We start from the raw sequence: 19,687 nt of genomic DNA, 5'->3' as shown, positions 1-19,687 counted from the left end.
CCCCCCCCTTACAGAAGTTTGTTTGTTTTTTGATGTGGAAAGAGGTAGTGCTGATTTAGTTTCTCATTTAGTTTCCCATTACAGAGATTGCTTATTAGACTAGACCTAGCTGAGTAGGGCACAAGCAATTTTGTACTTCTGTGCCAATAACAGAGGCCAGTCTTTCAACTCCATTCAAGAGATTTACCTCAACTAGCCACACTGGAAAATAAACCTAGAGAGCTTTTGACTCTGCCAGATTTATCTGTACAGGTATCTGATTTAATGTACAATTGCACCTTCTTTGCAGTGAAGCTTGCATCTCAGAGTGTATACCTGGTAGTTCTTACCAGACACATCCAGTAGTTTCTCCTGATCATATGTGTAATTCTTTTGCAGCCATGTTGGTTTGTTGTTCACAGGCATATTTCCAGCGGTTCCCTAAAGCAGAAAATATGCTGGCCACCTTTCAAGGGTGGGAGAGTGGGGTGGGATAGGAAGGGGAAACAGCCTTTTGGTTTAGACTTGCTCAGAATTGATGCATTGCCATAAGGTTGTATTGACCTGAATTTTAGTTGCTTGGCCTGGTGAAGAACTCCTTACAGGTAAACACTGTAAAGGAACTTGCCTGTGTTACTCAAACTTTCATATCAGTTTACTTTGTGTAGAATAAATGAAATTAATACCTTCAGGATAACTACTTGAAGCAGTTTCTTGTAGGTGCACGCTTTTTCATAGGCTTTGAAAGTAGTGTCAGTTAGGCACCTACATGGTTTTTGCTTTGCATTTTTGTTCTCAAAATGAAAATAAGGTGTTGTGTTTGTTGTTGGTTTTTTTTTTAAGAGAAAAGCAGAATAGCAGTAATATGATTTCAACTCAGCAATTATATGGCAACAGCATTATGAAATCGAAATAATGAAAATGTGCTTGAGAATACTTTCAGTATGCTTACTCTGTTGGGATACATGGCTTGTCTAACACACATTTGGGAGCTCTGCCCCACTTAAATATGCCATTTGTTCCTTATGTTGTTCTTTACTATGTGGCAGGTGCTGTTGCCTGATGTGATCATTAGCCCAAATATCTCAGTCTGTAGTGATACAGCTGTATTTACTGAGCATTTTATCAGTGGATGCTTTTGCACTGAATGTCAATTTTAAGCTGCTTCATCTTTTGGGGCTTAACTGAAATTGATATTACTGGTTATGAAACTTGATGCAAATGGTGAATCGAAGTCTGAAGCAAGTAAAACTTTCGCTGGTGAGTTTGTTTTTGGTTTTGTTGACACCCTGCTTCCCAAATGGATGGTGTTAAATACTATTTTGGCTATGAAGTGTATGTTTAAAAATACAGATTATAATCAGGACATTTCTTGTACTCACTGATATTTTATACTTATAAAATTATGAGATCTGAAATTAGCTTAGAGGGCTGGAGGAGCAGAAGGTGATCTTAGGACCAGAATTATGTTTGACAGCAGGTGCGGGACTAACATTTTTTTCCTGATGTATTTCTCACTCATTGTAATCTGGAAAATAGCAGTATGTCCTTTATTTTTGTAGGAGACTTCCATTATCTGCAGAACATGTTGCTATTCAGCAAACTGTGCATAGTAAAGTAATTTACATATCTTTACAAATTCTTGAGTATAAGGAGGAAAACTAGACAATGTCAATTTCTATGCTAGTTTAATCATTTCTGAACAAGCAGAATGCTTAAACCCCAAATTTCCAAGCTGTCTCAGCAGAATATTTAAATAGACAGCATCTAATGTCTATTGACAAAGGGTGATTTTTGACACTGTTTTTCTTTGGTAGTATATGGTGTCTGATCTTGCATGAAGATATGCTTATGTGATATAATTGATATAACATGCATTTTGTGTAGATTTATTAATCTGCTGTTATGTTTCAGTTGCATGTGAATGTTTTATTGTTTGTTGGTGAAATTTCTATTAGAAAAATTCCTGTAAAACAGAACCAGTGTTTCTATAAACTGTTCTTTTTGTCACAAGCATCTTTTCCCTTCTTGTCCATAGTGTGGTTAATGAAAACAGTCTAAACTTCAACTTCATGCAAATTTTGCTGGAGTTCTGCCCATTCTCTCCTGGCCAAAGTAATTCAAGACTTCACCAAATTTCTGTAAAACATACTTTATGATTAAATAAACCTTATAAAACTTTGTGTGCAGACTCTGTATAGTACAGCTTATGATGTAATGTTACATACAGTTAATTGGTATTGAGATTTTAAAAGTGTAGCAACAAGAATTGGAAAAAGTAGAGGATCTGAGAAGGACACAATTACTAAGGAAGTGCAGAGATTTCTATCACAGGTCAATGTGGTCCAAGCCTACTGTTTCTTTGTAGAACCTTACTTCCTTTTATGTTTGTTCTTATGAAAAGTTAATGTTTACTACTGACTTTACTACATGACCATATATTGCATAATATGAAAGGAGCAAATTTTAGTAATGTGCAGCGTAATTCAGTTTTGGGAGACAGTGGCTATGCTTTTCAGCTGTGTCATGAAATATCGCTCTGTTAATACTTATTAAATTTTAACGCATTTGTTCAATCCCTGGTGCCTCTGCTGAAGTGGAAAAATGTACCTACCACCACCACAGATTGCCAGCAGGGATAAATTCCACCTTATTCATTATCAGAAGTCATTACTACTTCTAAGTAAAGTATGAGCAACGTTTCCTGTAAGTGCAAATCACATTCTTATTCTTATGTCATCCAGCCACTGGTTATCTATGTTTGAAAGTGAGCAGGAGACCCTTTGTTCTTGTCACTTAAATTATGGAGTGTCCCTTAAGGATGGCAGCTACCATGATCATTATTGACCCAAATATACTGAGTACTAAAAAAAATTGAAATACAACAAATAATGAACACACTTTTTACCAATGTCATACTTTCTTCAGTTCTGATCTCTTGGTCAGATTTTCTAAACCACACAGAAAATAATTCACTTAATTAAAATGAGTAAGTGAAGATGGAATTAAGAAAATGGAAATGACACAGCTAAATGGAAGAAATCAGACTTAAAATCATTTGTTATGGATCCCTTGTTCTTGCCAAATGTAATAATGTTGTTCCTTCTCTTTAAGCTGGACTTCATCCAAAGCAAGGACACTTTCAAATGGTATCCTGAGACATTCACCTATCTGCACAGTTTTTGGCTTTGGTGTAAACCACTATTGTAGTAGTATTACATGTCCTACAGCAAGTACACTAAACACCTTGTTTACATGTATGCATGTGTATCAGTTTTGGAGGACACACTGTTGAAACTTCTTACACTCAGTCAGAATTTGGTACTACTGCACTGCATTTCTTTGCTGGCCAGTTTTGAAACTCAAAGATGGATTTGGTTGTCCATATACAGAAAGTCAGTTTCTACATAATACAAGCTTTTAAAATAAATTATATTAGAAAAAATCAGACAAAGCCAGTGTTAATAAAAATAGAGGCAAGGTTTCCCCTTCCTCTAAAAATGGGGGTTGGAAAGGAAAGAAGGCAAATAAAAGATCAAGGTGGCAACCACACCAACCAAGAGTGCCAGCCCTTCCACAGACTACCTGCTTTTTTCTGTAGGCTAGGCATTCTTTACTTTGCATAGCTCGAGCTTTATAAATAGATTCATGCCCCCTTGCAGTATGCTGTTAACCAGCTGAAAAGGATTATATAGCTTAATTTGGTGCTATCAAATGAATGCCAGTGTAACAATCAGTTGTTGCATTTGTTAGATCTACGTGTATTTTACAGTTCTAGTAAAAACACAATCTTGAATCAAAATAGACCTTGATATATCTATAGTTTCAAACATACAAAATGTAATACTTGCATTGTTCAACCTTTTATTCCGGCAGTAGATAATGTAGCCAATATGAAGTGTTACTGTGTTGTCAGGCTTTATACAAGAGGAAATTTTTTTTCATGCTGAATACATGGTATCTTGACAGAATTTTTCACTACAGAAGTAATTTTTTTAGCTGTATTAGGTGGCAGAAATATTTTTAACACCTTTCTGATCTTTTGGGAATTGTTCCTTTTCACATTTAATATGTAGAAAGGAAGAAAATTCTAAGTCCAAAACTAATTTTTGGCAATGCTTTTTGGACAGTATTCAGAAACTGATAATCATGTTTTAAATATTTTGGTACTGCCTCATGTATATTTTGTGTGTGTATGTATCTAAATAGAGAATTTCTCATTGAAAGTCTTGCATTTTACATGCAAGAGTGATACAGTGATAAGAAAAGCTGAATTACTGTATGGAAAACTAACTTTTCAGTTTCCTATCTTCCTTTTTCATAAAAGCAGCCTCCTTACTAATAAAAACACTTGCTTTCCCTTCCCCCAGCTTATCCTCAGCTGAGAATTTGACTTGCATTTTAATCCAGTGTTAAATATTGCATGACTTCTCTACCTGTTGTTGTAGTTCTTAATTCTTGTCTCAGCTTTATTTAAAGGTGCAACAGCAGCATAAATAAGTTGTCAGCAAATAAATTCCTGCAGAGCAGCTGTAGCAATTCTTTTTAACAGCTGGTGCAACTCTGACTAGACCAAAGAGTTAAACTTGCTTATCCAACAAGTTATATTATAGCAAATGAGGACTGCACAGACATTTCTGGAATATTTGTAAACCGCAAGATGATGCAGCTGGATTTCTGTTACATACCTGGAATATTTTCTGCAATGTTTAATGAAGAAACGAAGACACATGCTTTAAAGATAGTTTTAAAAAAAAAGTAACAATGACAACAAGACCCCATAGTACAGTAAATAGTTAGGAGGCTTGTGGAGTAAAGCCAAACAATATAGGCCTCTGGTTACAAACCATTATGTGCACTTACAGGGATGTCTAAATATGGTAGGAATTAATTTTTTTAAATGTACATGGTTGAGTATATATTTTAATGATATGATAGCATAATTAGTGTTGATATTACATAATCTTGCTAATATGCAGTCTGCTAAATAGTCTATGTTTCTTTCATAAATGATGTGACCTTGCAAAAAGTTAGCTTGGACAAATGGTCCCTTGTAATTTCTCAAATTTAGCACTTTTTACAACTCTTCAGCACTAGTACCATCCTGACTGAGGGCAGATCCCACACCTATAGCTGCATGTATCTGCATATTCCCTTTCCTTTTGAGATGAAATTCTGTATTTGTTGTGATGCCTAGGAAGCTTTTATCTTTGGGACCAGTATGGCAAGCTAAGGGGTCCATGGACAAAGAGAGGTGATCTAATAGCTCATTGTTGCCCAGAGATGGAGGTCTTGACACTTTCGGTGCTTGTCTCATCATGCACCTGGCTGCTTTGTGAGCTGTTTACATTTGCTAATCTAGTGGAAAAATAATTCTGCAACAAAAAAATTGAGGGTTTTCACGTATCCTACTTACTGGAGTAATTTCAGAGCTCACAAGTCTGACAAGTTCTGCAGCCAGTTTAAGAAAAATTTTGGAATAAAGTGGCCAGAGCAAGAAGAGGAGGTGCTACTCTTCTTTTTGCTACTGGAGTCTCCAGCTGACCTGTTTGTCTCATTTCAGTTCCGAAGAGGATCAGCTGTGGGACTGAATAGATCCAATGGAGATCTGTTATTTTTTACTGACAGTCATTCAAACTCCCTTGAATTGGTGGTCACAACTAGAAACTAAAACTAGTGAACCCTTGCTATTGGTTAGTCTGACCTACTGCTTGGGTTCCCCGGCAGGCAAGGCTAGTGTGATTAAATGACATACATGAGTATTAAAATACAGTAGGTCAAATTTGAGTATGATTTCATTTCTCCATGCACTCACACTTAGATACCAGGATGCTTAAACAGATAGGAGCATGCACATAGTCATGAAAAATGTCTAGCAGATATGTTTATCTGATTATCTTCCCTTTGCTGATATACTTGATATTCATCTCTTCTTTGGCCTCTCTACTAGTGGATTTCTGGGGGATGCTATCTTGTGGAGTGTGAAATGTTTTGCCAGACAGCAGCTTTACTATGATCATTACCTATACTTGTTTGAACCTTTGTAGTTTTTTTTAGTATGGGAGTGTCATACAAGTTCTACCATCTTCCACCAGCAGCTGCGACAGGTGTATCTCCTCCTTGCCCTTTGGTGGCGAAAATTTTAAAGTATCTTTTTTGTATTAGATACAGACATCTTTCATTAAGTAGTTAGTAATGGGCATGCCTCAATATGATTCCAGAACCAGAATTATTATGAGGAAGTATCATCTAAGTGAGTCCAAGTTAAGAAAATCTGGATTCTTCTTCACCATATTATTAAACTTTGTTGCAGAAGAAAACAAAACTTGTGCCGTTGAGACATCTGCCTGATACTGTGTCTCCTCCTTTCCAGAGCTTATGCATCTCTTGTCTAATTTTCATCCAGATTGACAAAGAGAGAGATTAAGATGACACAAATTTTCAAGGTAACTAACTAGAGGGTAGGTAGGAAAGAGAGAGACTTATTAATGCATCTGCTGAGGCAGAAATCTACAATGTGGCCATCACCTGGTTAGATATCATTGAATCCTTGTGGAGTTGTCTTTTGCTCTGACCATGTAAACAGGTTCAGTTGATGTTTGTTCTTTAATTTACAACATATAAGTAATTTGTCAAAATTCATAGTAAGACTTAAGCCTGGAATAAAGCTTTGCTATGGCTGTAGTGTTCAGAATGACCCTTGTATGTAGATTGATTATGGTTTTGAGACCGTAAGGCCTTGGAGAAGCCATAGTGTATTCAGTACAGTTCCAACTGGTATGCCAGTCTCACCTGGAGCCAGGCTTCATTCGGCCTGTTGCTCAAGGTACAACAGGTCTACACCTGTTTTTTTTTCCATGAGGTACAGAGAAAGCCATCAGTTCATGTGTTTCAACTAGTAGTTTTGCCTCTTTTGCATACTATCCAAGTGTATTTTTTTTTTAGGAAATTCTGATCTTGTGAGATCAAAAGGATCCTCTCCACTGATTTCTTCCATACCCTCTTCAGGGTCATTATGTGTTCTTGTACATACAGATTTTTCTATTAGATAAACTTGGATATGGAAGAGACTCTTCAGAGCAATAGTTTTTTTTCTGTGCAACACCACTAATACAATTGCAATTAGTGCCTTTTTTTCTACACAGCTTATTCATTTGCCTGTACAAAGCAGGCTAATGTGCAATGTATCATTTGGGTACTATTTGTGTACTGGTATTAGAAGTCCCTCACATAAATAAACTTGAGACCACAGTCACTATGTAAGAGTAGTTATTAGTGTAATATAGACTGCCTTGCTTTGGCAACAAAATGGTTCTCACTCTTTCTACACATGGGCAGGGACCAGCATGAATATCAAGGGAGCAGTAAGGCTTGTGTACAATGTAAGATACAGTGCATTCTTAATGCTCAGCTATGCAGAGCTTATAAAAATTTTTGTTTAGGAAGTATATCATCAAATATATTCAAAGGATTATTATGCTACTATTAATATTTTGAGGTGACTTTTAAAATGTTGTAGTACTCGCTTTATCCATTTGAGGGCAGCTGTTTACCGATGTTAAGAATTGTATGAAAACTGTCTGAGGTTCTGCTTTCTGCATTTTAATCTTTCTATACTTGTAAATGCTTCATTTACGTCTCTCTAGGTCTTGTGCTGTTCCATCACCATATTAAAATGTCATGAGTTTGTTTGGTTTTTTTTCCAGTAATTTTAATATGGAAACAATTGTCAGCTCTAGGAGAAGATTCTGTAAAGTTTGAGTAAGCTGGTTTTCATTGCTGGGATAAATTCATAGCTCCATGTCTTAAAACCATGGGCTTCCTGAGTCAAGTATACTGAATGAGCTAGTTAGTTTTGTAACATTTGCTTTCTGGTAAGCAGCTAAAAAGCTCTGCTACAGGATCATTTTGAATTACTCTTGACTGAAAGGTTTAAAAATTACTGCTGCTTACTACATGCTTTCATTTTACAGAGACATCTCTTCACCGGACTAGCCAAAAAAGTAAGAGGAGTCTTCTGAATTCTTAAGTTTACAGTTAATAGTTCATGACAATCTCAAACTAGTATTTTTAAACTCAAGTTTTCAGGCAGTTTCAGCATCTAAATAAAGTGATCTGATTTCAAACATGATCTTCTGATTAAAATGACAGGCAGGCACTTAAAAAAGGCATCACTGGAGATCAGTCCCACTTTATTTAGAAACAGGATGTTAGAGAAATGTATTACAGATTATTAAAGCTCAAATGTTCATAGTTTCACATTTGTCAAGCGTATACATGTTCTCACCCTGTATAATATAAAAGATACTTTTAAAGATAAAAGCAACAGTGTCTCTTTAAACTTTACATTTAGAGCTTAAATTAATATTATATGTGTAATAAATACAAAAATAAGCGATATCCACTATATGCAATATATTCCTGACATTTCTAAGACAGCCAACCCTCTCCATTTTTGTCTTCCTGTTACACCCTCTCACTGCTTAAATTAGACTGTGTTGTATTTTCAGGCTAAGGACTGTCACTTATTAAATGTTTATAGCTATCCAGCATAGCTCGAGGCATTTAAACATTACTGTAAGACGATAGTACTTACAGTCAGTAACGTGTAGCAAATCTAAGACTAAAAACAAGTGATGATACATGGAAATAAAATTGACCCAACAAGTTCTTATCTGCTAGTGCATTTCTTCTGTGAGACAATGATAAAAAAGGGGGAAAAAATTAGGCAGAGATAAAAACTGAAGCTTTTCCTTATTGCTATGATAAAGTGTGAAATTTAGCATTGTAATTTCATGTGGGACAAAAAAAGCGTGCCTTATTTTGCTTTGGCTTTATCCACTTGGAAAGGGAACTACACTGAATATGAACATGATACTTCTTTTCAGCTAGAAGTGTGTTCCTGTGGAATTACTGTAGAATAGTTTGGAAGTTCCAGAGGAAAAGCTAAGGTACTGTTGGGACTTTCTCTCAAACTACAAAAGAAGAAGGGCTGACAATCAGAGTTTTGTCTTTTCAGAGGTGTGAGAATAACCTGTGACTGGAGACTTGCGCTGTGAGCGGTGCTCGGAGAATGCCATACTTCAGTCTTATCTGCTCCCCAATTGTATGTAAATCTGTAAATGGGCCAAGTTGTGTTCCTGTTTTGCACTCTGGTTATGAGCTAATACTTTTTAAAAAAGAAGGGGGGAAGGGAGTAAGCCTGTGAAGCAGTAAGATACTAGACTCTCATATCAACTAATAATGGCTGGTACTAAAATAGTGATCTACCACACGGTCAAATTATCCTTTCAGCAATTGCACCATGAAATATTTTTTTAAAAGTGAGTTTGTTTCAGCAATTTCTCTTAGTGTGTGCACACACGTGCAGACATTTCTGTATGCAATTAAATGAAATACTGAGTATTTATTAAACTAGAATCTGAGGTTTGCTTCATATGAAATACTGTATCTGATCTTCTGTTACATACATACTACTCAAATTATATTAATATAAATACATTTTGGTAAATTTTCCACTTGGAATAATTGAGACAGTGACCGATACATCAAAAATGGAAAATTCCGACTTGTTGCTTCTTTTTGAATGATAGATCAGTAGGGATATGTGAGTTGATCTCTTTTGGGGTTTTGGCTCAGTTCATCACTTTAGTTATTCAAAGCAGAAACAAAAGGCTACTCTTTCTCCCTCTTTGCAGTACTTCAGTGAAGTTTTCTGAGTTGAGTGAAACTGAGATCCCAAGACATCTTTCCGTCTTCTAGCCAATTATTTGTTGTAGCCTGTTTTTAGTTGTATAAAATATGAAGTAATTCAGATTGAAGCTATAAACTGTGATCTGATGATATTGATGTTGAGTACAGGCTAATGGTAAATTGGTTTTGGGTTGTTACAGGATGAAGTATAAAGTAGGAAATGTAAAGGGTCTTTTAAAAGAAAATGTATGTCTAAATGTGATTTAGAATGGCATTTGAATGGAATGCTAGAGAAGAAAAAAAATAAAATCAGTGCATGAAAGTACTATATTACCTAGCATTTTATCACAGCATTTCTGTATGCAACATCTGTAAAGAAATAAGGATTTTTTTGTTTGTCTGAGAGATATTTTGTGAAAAGTGAATGCTTACTTTAGTGTGTATGTATTTAATGAAACATTAGGGTTTTTTATAGGTTTGGGGTTTTGGGGGGGGGTGGTGTTTGGTAAAAAACATTCAACAAGCAAATGTTTGGTCAGGGTTAAGCCCTCTTCACCCCCCCCCATTTTGTTTCTTTTTTTAACTTTTGAACTTCACAATTTATTATGTTTGTGGAGACAGTGGTTGAGAAACAGCAAAGCTCAGGTCAGTTTTTTAGTCACTAGCTGTCAAATTTTATTGGAAGTCCAGAAGTCTGCCAGGAGAATGGTGGAGTTGATCCTGCAGTAACACTGTCTGAAGGTTGCAATCTCCTTGCATTTTCTTTCTGAAAGTACAACATCAACTTGTGAAAAAACCCAAAAAAACAACAAACCAAAAAAACTTCCTTTAAAGTGCAGGCATAAGTGGCTGTGGCTATTAAAACTCCTGGCAGTCACTATTTTCTTCTTTTTCAATCTGCGGATCCCTTTTTGGAGAAGGGCTCTTCTGACATTGCAGGGGAGGTCCACCAGCTGTTTGACTGGCAGGAGCAGTCTGCCTGCCCCTTGGTAGTTTAATTCCTGTCTATACTAGGATAGCTTGCACTTCACTGAGCAGCAGACAGGTCAGGACACTTGGCAGGAGAAGGTTGAGAGACAAAGGCAGCAGGCTGTGGGGAGCTGAATCACCAGACTGAAACTTTTCTTAAAAAAACCCCAACCAACCAAAAATCATGCAACTTTAGAAGCAAAGTTTTTAGTAATGTTCTTGCGTTATTAGTAGATTTGACAAAGTAAGAACGATAAAATGTCCAAACCTGGGAAAACTGCCATCAACCATGGCTTGGTTCCTGTTGATCTTAAAAGTGCCAAAGAACCTCTACCACACCAAACAATAATGAAGATATTTAGCATCAGCATCATTGCACAGGGCCTGCCCTTCTGCCGCAGGCGGGTAAGTGTAAATGTCTTTAAAACCTGAATTTTAATCACTTGGCTTGTAACTCAGTGCTTTGTCATGGTGCATTCATTCCATGAGAAAATACTTATATCTGTATTATCTGTTCACTCAGGAAGGAGCGCCATAGAGGAGCCCTTGGGTCATTTATTTCAATAATGCTTGTGCTTTAATTAAAATATGTACATGTTGTTTTAGCTATTATTCATTTAAAGGGCCATACCAGAGATTCTTTTATAGTTGTAAACCACATAGATGAAAACAAATGTTGTGCAAGATAGCTGCTTTCATAAATGTGTATTTTGCTTTTATTCACTCTTTTCTTAGTTGATGTAGATAGTTTGGAGTAAAATTCATTGAATGCAGTTCTGAATTGTATTGGCACATGTGATGTGTTGGTTACTAAAGTAGACAATTTAGAGATGTTAACCTAATTAATATTTATACATTTTTAGTAAAAATTCTTAAAATATGATTTTAATATTTTGTAACTCAGTATGGAGATAAAATTTTTGCTGTTACAGAAAAATAAAAATAGCATGTTACTATGTGGAGGTTGCGATATAGTTTATATATAGACAATCCTAGCCTGACAAACTATCACGGGTCTTGTGCCACAGCTTCGGGAACTATATGAATAAAGTGGCTCTTAAAGCACATTATATAATTAAGAAGAAAGTATTTAAAATTTTGTTCTCTCTGTAATACACTATTTTCAATAAAAAGTATTTTCAAATCAACCTACATCATGATTTTGTTACTCAGTTTGCATACTCTGCTGAGCTCATATTCTTTAAAGTGAAATTAGTTTTTCTTCTTTATTACTGTTTGGAACTTTTTTCAGTAAAATTATAAATAAATTTGCTCTTCATAATGAATTTTCCTGACTCTACTTTGAGTTTTCTATTGCTGCTGAATAACTACTATTTCTATTTATTGATGCAAGTTTTAAAATCTAGCTCAGTTTTTGTAAATGTGCTAGCTTTCCTTGAATGTCACCATACTCCTTTTTAGTGAACTAGTTAAATCACAGACAAAAATGAAATTTACAAGATGGCCCTTGAAAGCTTGATTTCTTTTTACTAGGTTGCTTTGAATGTCTGAGAATGGTTCTTATATGCAAAAAGATATATGGCATGTATTGAAAACTAGCAACATAATATCAACCTGCAGCAATGTAAAAATTTTAAATATACATATATATATATATATATATATATATATGACTGCTTAATTTTATATTGTGCATTTCAGGAGAGTGTTTTCTGAAATGAGATGATATATGTATGTGTTTGCTGAACACTGAATAGAAGCATTTCATAAGGTTGAAAGTGATAATGTAACCTGCTTTAAGAGATGTGATTTCAAAATTTTTATATTATTTGAGAACTGTTTGCTTGAAAATAAGCATTTGGAATCCAGATAGTTTTAGTTCCTTTGTCTTGGATAAAGCATAGTATACAGCATAGAAGATAAGTTTAGTAGATATATTTCACAAGTCTTATTGTGGTTATATTAATACATTATACTGTTGAAACTTTAATGCCAATGTTGTGTGCGTGTATTTTCTGTAATAATAAGTGTGGTCACACATTAACTTATCAGAAATATGAAAAAAAAATTTCTAAAGCAGTTCTCTGAAGACTTTGCACTGTTCAAAAATGACAGCAGTCTGTCTTGGTTGTCTGGTCCTACACTGCATTCAAGCAGTCAGTTTAATGACCCAGAGGTTTTAAGTCTGGGAAGGTTTAAGAAACTGTTTAGCATTTACTTTTCTTTTAGCATTAGGACTAAGGAGGAAATTAAGAAGTGTTGTAAACGTATGCTTTACCAGCTAAGCTATCATCAATCTATTTAAGTTTATCTTGTCTTCTGAAACTAGTAATTCTCAGTATGATGGCTGCTGATAGTGGAAAAGATTAAAGCTCCGCCTTTAGTCTCATGCCTTGCAACACTCAAAGCCTTCATGTAACTCGTAACGATTACCATATTGGGTTCCGTCCATGCTAACACATGTAGGTTGCCTATAAGATCTGCATTTTCATTTCTGCATATTTAAAAACCAAAAAAACCCACCCCAAACCCAACAAACTAGTTTTGGATATTAACAGATGAGAGAATTAATACTTTTGTTATGTAGATTTATCATTTTTTAAACATAACAAGAACCAAAAAAATAGTTTCATGTGAAGTATGAGTTCTGACACAAGGTACTCACCAATATGCAACTTTTAGATTTAGTTTTTTTAATTCTACTTCTAATTTAATGAGTAATGCATTGAATTATTTAGCATTTAATGTTCAGACATAAACTTGATGTACTTTAGAACATGAGCTATGGTTTCTTCTAGGTTATTGAACTGGTAGTATGTCAATACCAACTTTTTTCTAGCAAGTGTATGATTGGACCTGACTTAAAGATTATCGATTTTTTTCCTTGTTTGAACTCATTTATTCCTCTCCTTAATTGTACATTAAACCAAGCAAAACATCTTTAAAATGTGTACTATGATTCTCGGAAGTAAAAATACTTCCGTTACGTGAGCAGACAATTCATAGCTTCTGCATCCTTTGCATTAGTTATACTGTGCTTCTATCAAGAAGTGCACTGTAAATGGTTCCAGGACTTAACAGTTTTTGCCCTTATGCATTTTGTCAGTTTGCTCATGTAGTTAAAACACTTATCTGCAATAGCACTAATCTGAATCCAGTTAAAAATAGTATTGCTTAGCATTCTTTGTGTAGCACTTGAGAATAACTTTAGTGCATAGCTCTAAAAGTATTATACTTACACAACAAATGTATGTATTCTGTAAGAGCTGTCGCTGAAAACATTGATGCAGTATTGTCAAACATAGACATGGCCAGGGTCCTCTTTAGCTGTTAATATATCTTTTGTAGGGATTGAAGTAGATTTTATAGTATAACGTGAAGAAGCAATGAATACCTTTCAACTGGTACACACTTCAGGTATCAGATATCATTTAGCTCTTCAGTGCTGTGTAACTGCAGCTGATCATTGAACATTCTTAAGAGATAGTCAGGCATGTCACATATGTTCCAAACTCTGTACTGTATTTTCTTAGACGTGGTAAATACTTTGTTGACAAAAAACTGGTCTCCTAATTATGTGATTTTTTCCCTTAGACTGCTTTTAAACCACTGACAGTAGAAGTGGATTTCCTTCTGAACTGTTATAATTCTTAACTATTTCAAAGGCTGTACTTCAAAAATAGATTTCTTCCCTGGTTAGTGTTCCATGTTTTTTTTCCCGAAAATTCCAGTACTTGTTGCTCTTGGAGGTTGCTGTATAACATTTTCATCACATTGAATATATGTTTTTAAGAAGTGCTAATAACCTGGAGAATTTGTGAAAGTGACTTGTTCCTTCAAGTGGCTTAAAGTAGCACTAAATTGTTATAAAGCAGGGTTTTCAATGTATGCACCCTGTGGTATTCCAAGCTAGAAAAGTCAAGGTAATAAATGTATCCATTTTCAGTGCCCATGAAATTTACTCTCAGAAACACTAAATATTGTTATACTGTCCTGTTTTGTAAGAGTAGTTTCACTCCATGGGCATATGTTTCAACCGTATCTGACCAAATTTTGGCAATTCATCAACTTAGTTAATCAGTGAAACGCTTCCCTCTGTATGATGTACTGGTGTGTTAGGTGAACATAGGATAAAACATTTATGCATTGATTCTTATAGCAGCCTGTCTTTCTCATATATAAGAGCACCCACTGGTCTTAAGCATTACATATGTATCACTCCACTTACTCCAGTAGAGCACTTGGAATGAGACTCCAGTTCCTCCTCTGTTTTCTGGTTGACTGGTATGCTAATAATTTATTTGAAATACTAATGTGTTTTGTGCATGAACAACTTCACTTATTTGGACTTGTTTCTTTATCCCTTCATTTCTGTGTTAAAACAACCAAAACACCCTTTACATTGTTAGTCAAATCTATGTAAATGTTTGCACCAGCAGTTCATCCAAGTAGTCCCTCTGTTCAATTCTTTAGGGAAATGTAGTCCTGAACTTTTCTACAACAGATCATATTTCTTGCTTGAGTACAGCAGGTTATTTCATGGATGACAGTAAGAAGTTACTTAATGGACAAAAAACTATTTAGCTTTCTCTGAAATATCCATCTTACACTTCCCTGTATTTCAGTTGACTTTGGATCAGTCCCGGAGTAATATGAAAAAGAACTATTTTCCCCTTAAACACAAAATGAAAACTATTATCTCTTTTTTCCCTTGGAATTTCTTACCATTTGGTAAGAAGAGACTGTCAGAAGAGCATAAAGAAAAAATGTGTGTGTGTGAATATGTATGTATATTTGTATAGTTTTTAAAATTTAAGGGAGGCTTAAGAGTGTCATTGGACAAATCAGAACAGTCCCATATGTCTGCATCTTCTACAAGAGACCTTTTGGTTCTGGGCTTTGTGGCAGGGAACTTGTGTTGTTGCCACTGGTGGTAAGAAGTTTCTTCAAGTAGCTGTCAGAAATAAGTTTCGATCAAAGCTAGGTTAGCCTTTACTTCAAATTTCCTTGTTTGTGTTAGAATTTGTCACTTGAATGGAAATATAGATCGTGGGCTGATCAGTTGATAGGTACATGAAAAGAAGTTTGTTCTTGTCCCTGTTTCTCATAAAGGAGTGTGTCCATTGCTCTAGATATCCAAATATTCATAATTAAGCCAACCTTACAGAGGTTTTACTTTTCACTGTTATAATTTATAGTGTTTGTTTTCTTGCTTTTATATTTTTGGATTTTCAGTTTTGGAAGGTCTTTAGAATGAAACGGAAGTACTCCAGAGGTCCAGCAGAAGGAAGTTAACTGAAAAGGCAGATGGTTTTGAATGGAAAGAACGGAATACTAGAAAGTTACAGAAATGAGCAAGACTAAGTCTTGTGTAACACTCTGCCTAGAGGGTCACTCCTTTCAGAAAATAAATAATCTTTGAATAGTGAACTATTTCGTATTTTTTTAAGTATATACAGTATCTCCAGTCTGAATCTGCTTTTCCCATGCCTTTTATCTCCTCTCACAAAGAGAATGAAAGTTCTTCCTGTGTGAGGTGATAGCCTTGAAGAAGAGCAATATGTTACCTATTTTCTTAATGTGGTAGGAATAAAATAGGAATCACAGAAGTGGAAAAAGAAGTGGACAAATCCTCAATTATCTGGTCAGCTCAAGGTGGGGTGGTTCAGCCTGACTTAGATGAAGAGCCCAGTGGTCTCCCAGGCTATGCTTACAAGAGGTTTACTAAGCCAAACTAAAATCCATCTTTTTTAATATTTTTTTTTACCTCAAAACCGTGGATACAATCAGATGTAGCCAGTGTTTATGTCACTGTAGATCTAGATACAGGCAGAAGTACACTTCTGTCTACACTGCCCCTTCTGTGGGTTGTTACAGAAGCCCTGGGCTTAAGATAACCATTTGTAGGAGGGAGCACTTAGTTTGCTGTTCAAACAGCTGTTCTCTGTGTTCCCTGGAAAAAAGAAAATCGCTAGCTAAACTGCTTATCTAGACCAACCTGCTGTACTGGGTCAAAAATACTTGGACAACCTCTGACAATTTGCTTGGGGTTTTTTGGAGGGGGATGTGTGTGGTGTTGGTTTTGGTTTTTGGGTTTTTTGTTTTTTTTTTCCCTTTTTTTTTTTTTTTTTTTTTTTCTCCAGTGCATCATATGTCATAGCACTCCTAGAGACTGCCTTTTCAGAATATTCAGTGATCCTCTGTCACCATACTGACTCTTTGAGAAATACTTTTATATTTAAATTGTTCTACCTATTTCTGGCCAAGATAAAAGCAGCAGTTGGAAACTCATTTATATTTAACACTAGCTAAAATGTTTTTCTTTGTGGTTTTGATGCATTTAAAACTACCATTTCTCGTGCAGTGAGTAGTGCTGTCTGTTACAGACTGATGTGCAGGTGCAGATGCTAAAAGCATGTTAGGAGGATTCTGCAGTCAGTCACTTCCCTTCAGGAGATGTCAGAAGGAAGGTTGCCTGGGCAATTTTACTCCTTTGTGCCCATTTGTTTAGATGTCTTTGGAAACCTTTATTGTTATTCACATTGAGCTATTCAAACATGGTGGATTGACTTTGTGAAAGCTCTTTACCTGCTTAGTCTGTCTGTTTTATTGTCTCAAGCTGTGGAGGTTATAGCATCCAGCACCAGAATAGAGGAAAAGGGAGACAGCAGTGATGCCATAAACTGACCCAGCTGCCTCTTTGCTGATTGATCATGCTGGAGGGGAACTCATGAAATGTGTAATTAAATACTTCATTTATTGCTTTGAAACCTGATTGCCTTAACCATGAATCTCCTTTTTGTCTTTTTGCAGTCCCTTGTATCACTAAGTAAACACTTTTTGTCCTTCTGCAACAAATGAAGCCATATTAATTTCCTGAACAGATCTTTTTCAGGTAGGGGGAAAGGATCCTTTGTGAGGAAAAAATGCTCTGCTGTGTCATGACTGTCTCTTAATACAGAACCACAAAGAGGGCAGATTAATTTTAACTTGCAATCTTTGTTCTGGCATTCCCCAGATTTTGAGTGGAAGTCAAACTGAACAAGAATGACACCCAGACAAGTCATAAGCAGGGTTACAGCATTAGCATCTTGCTCTTGGATCTCTGCGACTTATCACGACCGATTGATTGTTGTTCCTTATGTGATGAACTGTTACTGTCAGGGAATTAATAGTTTTGACAGTTTAAATAGTTCCATTCCTCAGAGCAAAGATCCTGTCTCATTCCTAATTTCACTGCTCGGCTTGTGGTTTTCTTCCAAACTCTGAGACTCTGATCTGCTCTGACACTCGCCCTTCACCTAGTTTTAGACTGCTAATTCTGCTTCCTACCCACAGCTTCACACTGATATTAATCCTCTGTTAAAAGTGGGCCTCTTTTTCCTCTCCTTCCTTTTGCTCTCTTTCCAGCTCCTGGTATGTTTATATATATTTATTTCTTGATAAAATTGTTTGAAAATACAGTTTTGCATCTTTATAAATTCTATTCAGGTATTTTATAATGTTACTCGGCTGTTTGGAAGGACAAGAAAACAACACTGGAGTTGACATGACTTTTCCCTTTCTTCATTTTTAGACAAGGAAGTCTGTACTTCTAATCTGTTGTGTTCCTTAAAATATTTTTTGAGTACCAATTTGATTGCAAGGTTTCTTAGTAAGAGGATCAAGATGGTTGCAGATCATTTGTGTAGTCATGTGCAGTTTGTTCACATCTCAGAAAAACTTCTCTAGTTACTAGCCTCTTAAATGGCCATGATTCTACTAGTAAAATACACAGTCCATGAAGTAGGGTAATGATTTTTCTTAAAAATTCAGATGATAATTGCAAACTGTAATACATTTTTAATATGCTGCAAATATACATGTGTGTGAAAAAGAAGTGCTGGTTATGTATGTAATATGAAAATGTTAATTTTGTGCAAGACAGTGATACAGTCAATCTATTTTTAATAACTTTGTTACTACCATAACATTTTGAAGTAGTAGGCAAAATTTTGTAAGATTTGTGTGTGGTATTTTTCTTTTATTTTGTAGGTCATATTCTAATCTATTGCAAACCCACGAAAGATCTGCTGACCCTAAACTGATTGATAAAGGGAGGAGAGAAGAAGAATGAGTTAAAATGCATCAGTGATACTAAAAGTCTAAATATATTCTTCTGTATATGTCCCTCTGTTATGAACTATCTGAGTTTATCAATACTTCCTCAACCCAACTTATTTTATATTTAGTATCAAAGGAACTTGTAACACTTGGTAAATGCTAATGCACTGAACTTTTGTGAGCTAGGATTATGTTTTTGTTTTACAGGGAATAAGCTAATAATGTGGCAAAGACAGCAAATGTGTTGTAATTAGTAAAACGTGCTTTTTTTTCAGATGGTTCATTATTTCAGATAGTTTATTAAGCTTGTATTTGTTGTGTTGTCTTGTGTATGCAAGGTAGTAGATAGAATTTTGTAAATTGCGAAAAAAAGGCAACTTTTATGTAGAAGACAGACTCAGGTAGGTAAAAGACTTATTTTTAGGAATCTGTGATATGTAAATACATGTGAATTTGAGACAAGAGATTTTAATATGTGTACCTTCCTGTGGAATTTCTAAAATTGATTCCAGTTTCTGTGGTCAGCATATATTTCAGCTTATAATGTAGATGCTGTATTATGAAAGTAACCAGTTGCATCATAGTGCTCTTACATGGTATCGTGTGGGATCTTTTTCCATGATTTAGATGCCACCATTTCTATATACAGACATAGGTTTAAAGAGCGTACTTTTATTTACAAATATTGCTATTTGTATTATAATAATACTGTCCTAAATACTGCATGCAAAATTGTCCCTGCACAGAGACCCTACTGCTTGTAGACATTAAAGACAGAGACAAAATGGGAATAGAAACAGAGTGTGTTGTTAGCTGCTAGAAACAGAGAATTTTTCCTCGGATGATAGGCCAGCAGTCTGTAGGTGACACTATACTGCTCTTTCTAAGGATACTCTCCCAACTTTCGAAAACTGAAAAAGAACAGCAGAGGAGGTGCTACAAAGGTATTTTTGGTATGTTTCTAGCCTGTCTCTTATACACA

General features: G+C 35.5%; 1 protein-coding gene across 4 annotated transcripts in view; it reads left to right on the top strand.

Moving 5' to 3' along the window:
• Positions 1-19,687, top strand: part of FBXW7 (F-box and WD repeat domain containing 7) — a 181,879-nt gene that overhangs the window by 89,312 nt on the left and 72,880 nt on the right. The window contains exon 2 of one of the 4 annotated variants that reach the window (XM_026847615.1): positions 8,999-9,085. The exons of the other annotated variants lie outside the window; for them this stretch is intronic. Coding sequence (XP_026703416.1) covers positions 9,053-9,085 — 33 coding nt within the window. The 5' untranslated portion in view covers positions 8,999-9,052. The remainder of the gene's footprint in view (positions 1-8,998; positions 9,086-19,687) is intronic. 4 annotated transcript variants of the gene reach the window in all.

Source organism: Athene cunicularia (genome assembly GCF_003259725.1).
Source record: "Athene cunicularia isolate RWA chromosome 4 unlocalized genomic scaffold, athCun1 chr4_part2, whole genome shotgun sequence".
Taxonomy (NCBI): domain Eukaryota; kingdom Metazoa; phylum Chordata; class Aves; order Strigiformes; family Strigidae; genus Athene; species Athene cunicularia.
Note: the sequence above shows the minus strand (reverse complement) of the source record. Positions and strands in the feature narration are given on the sequence as shown.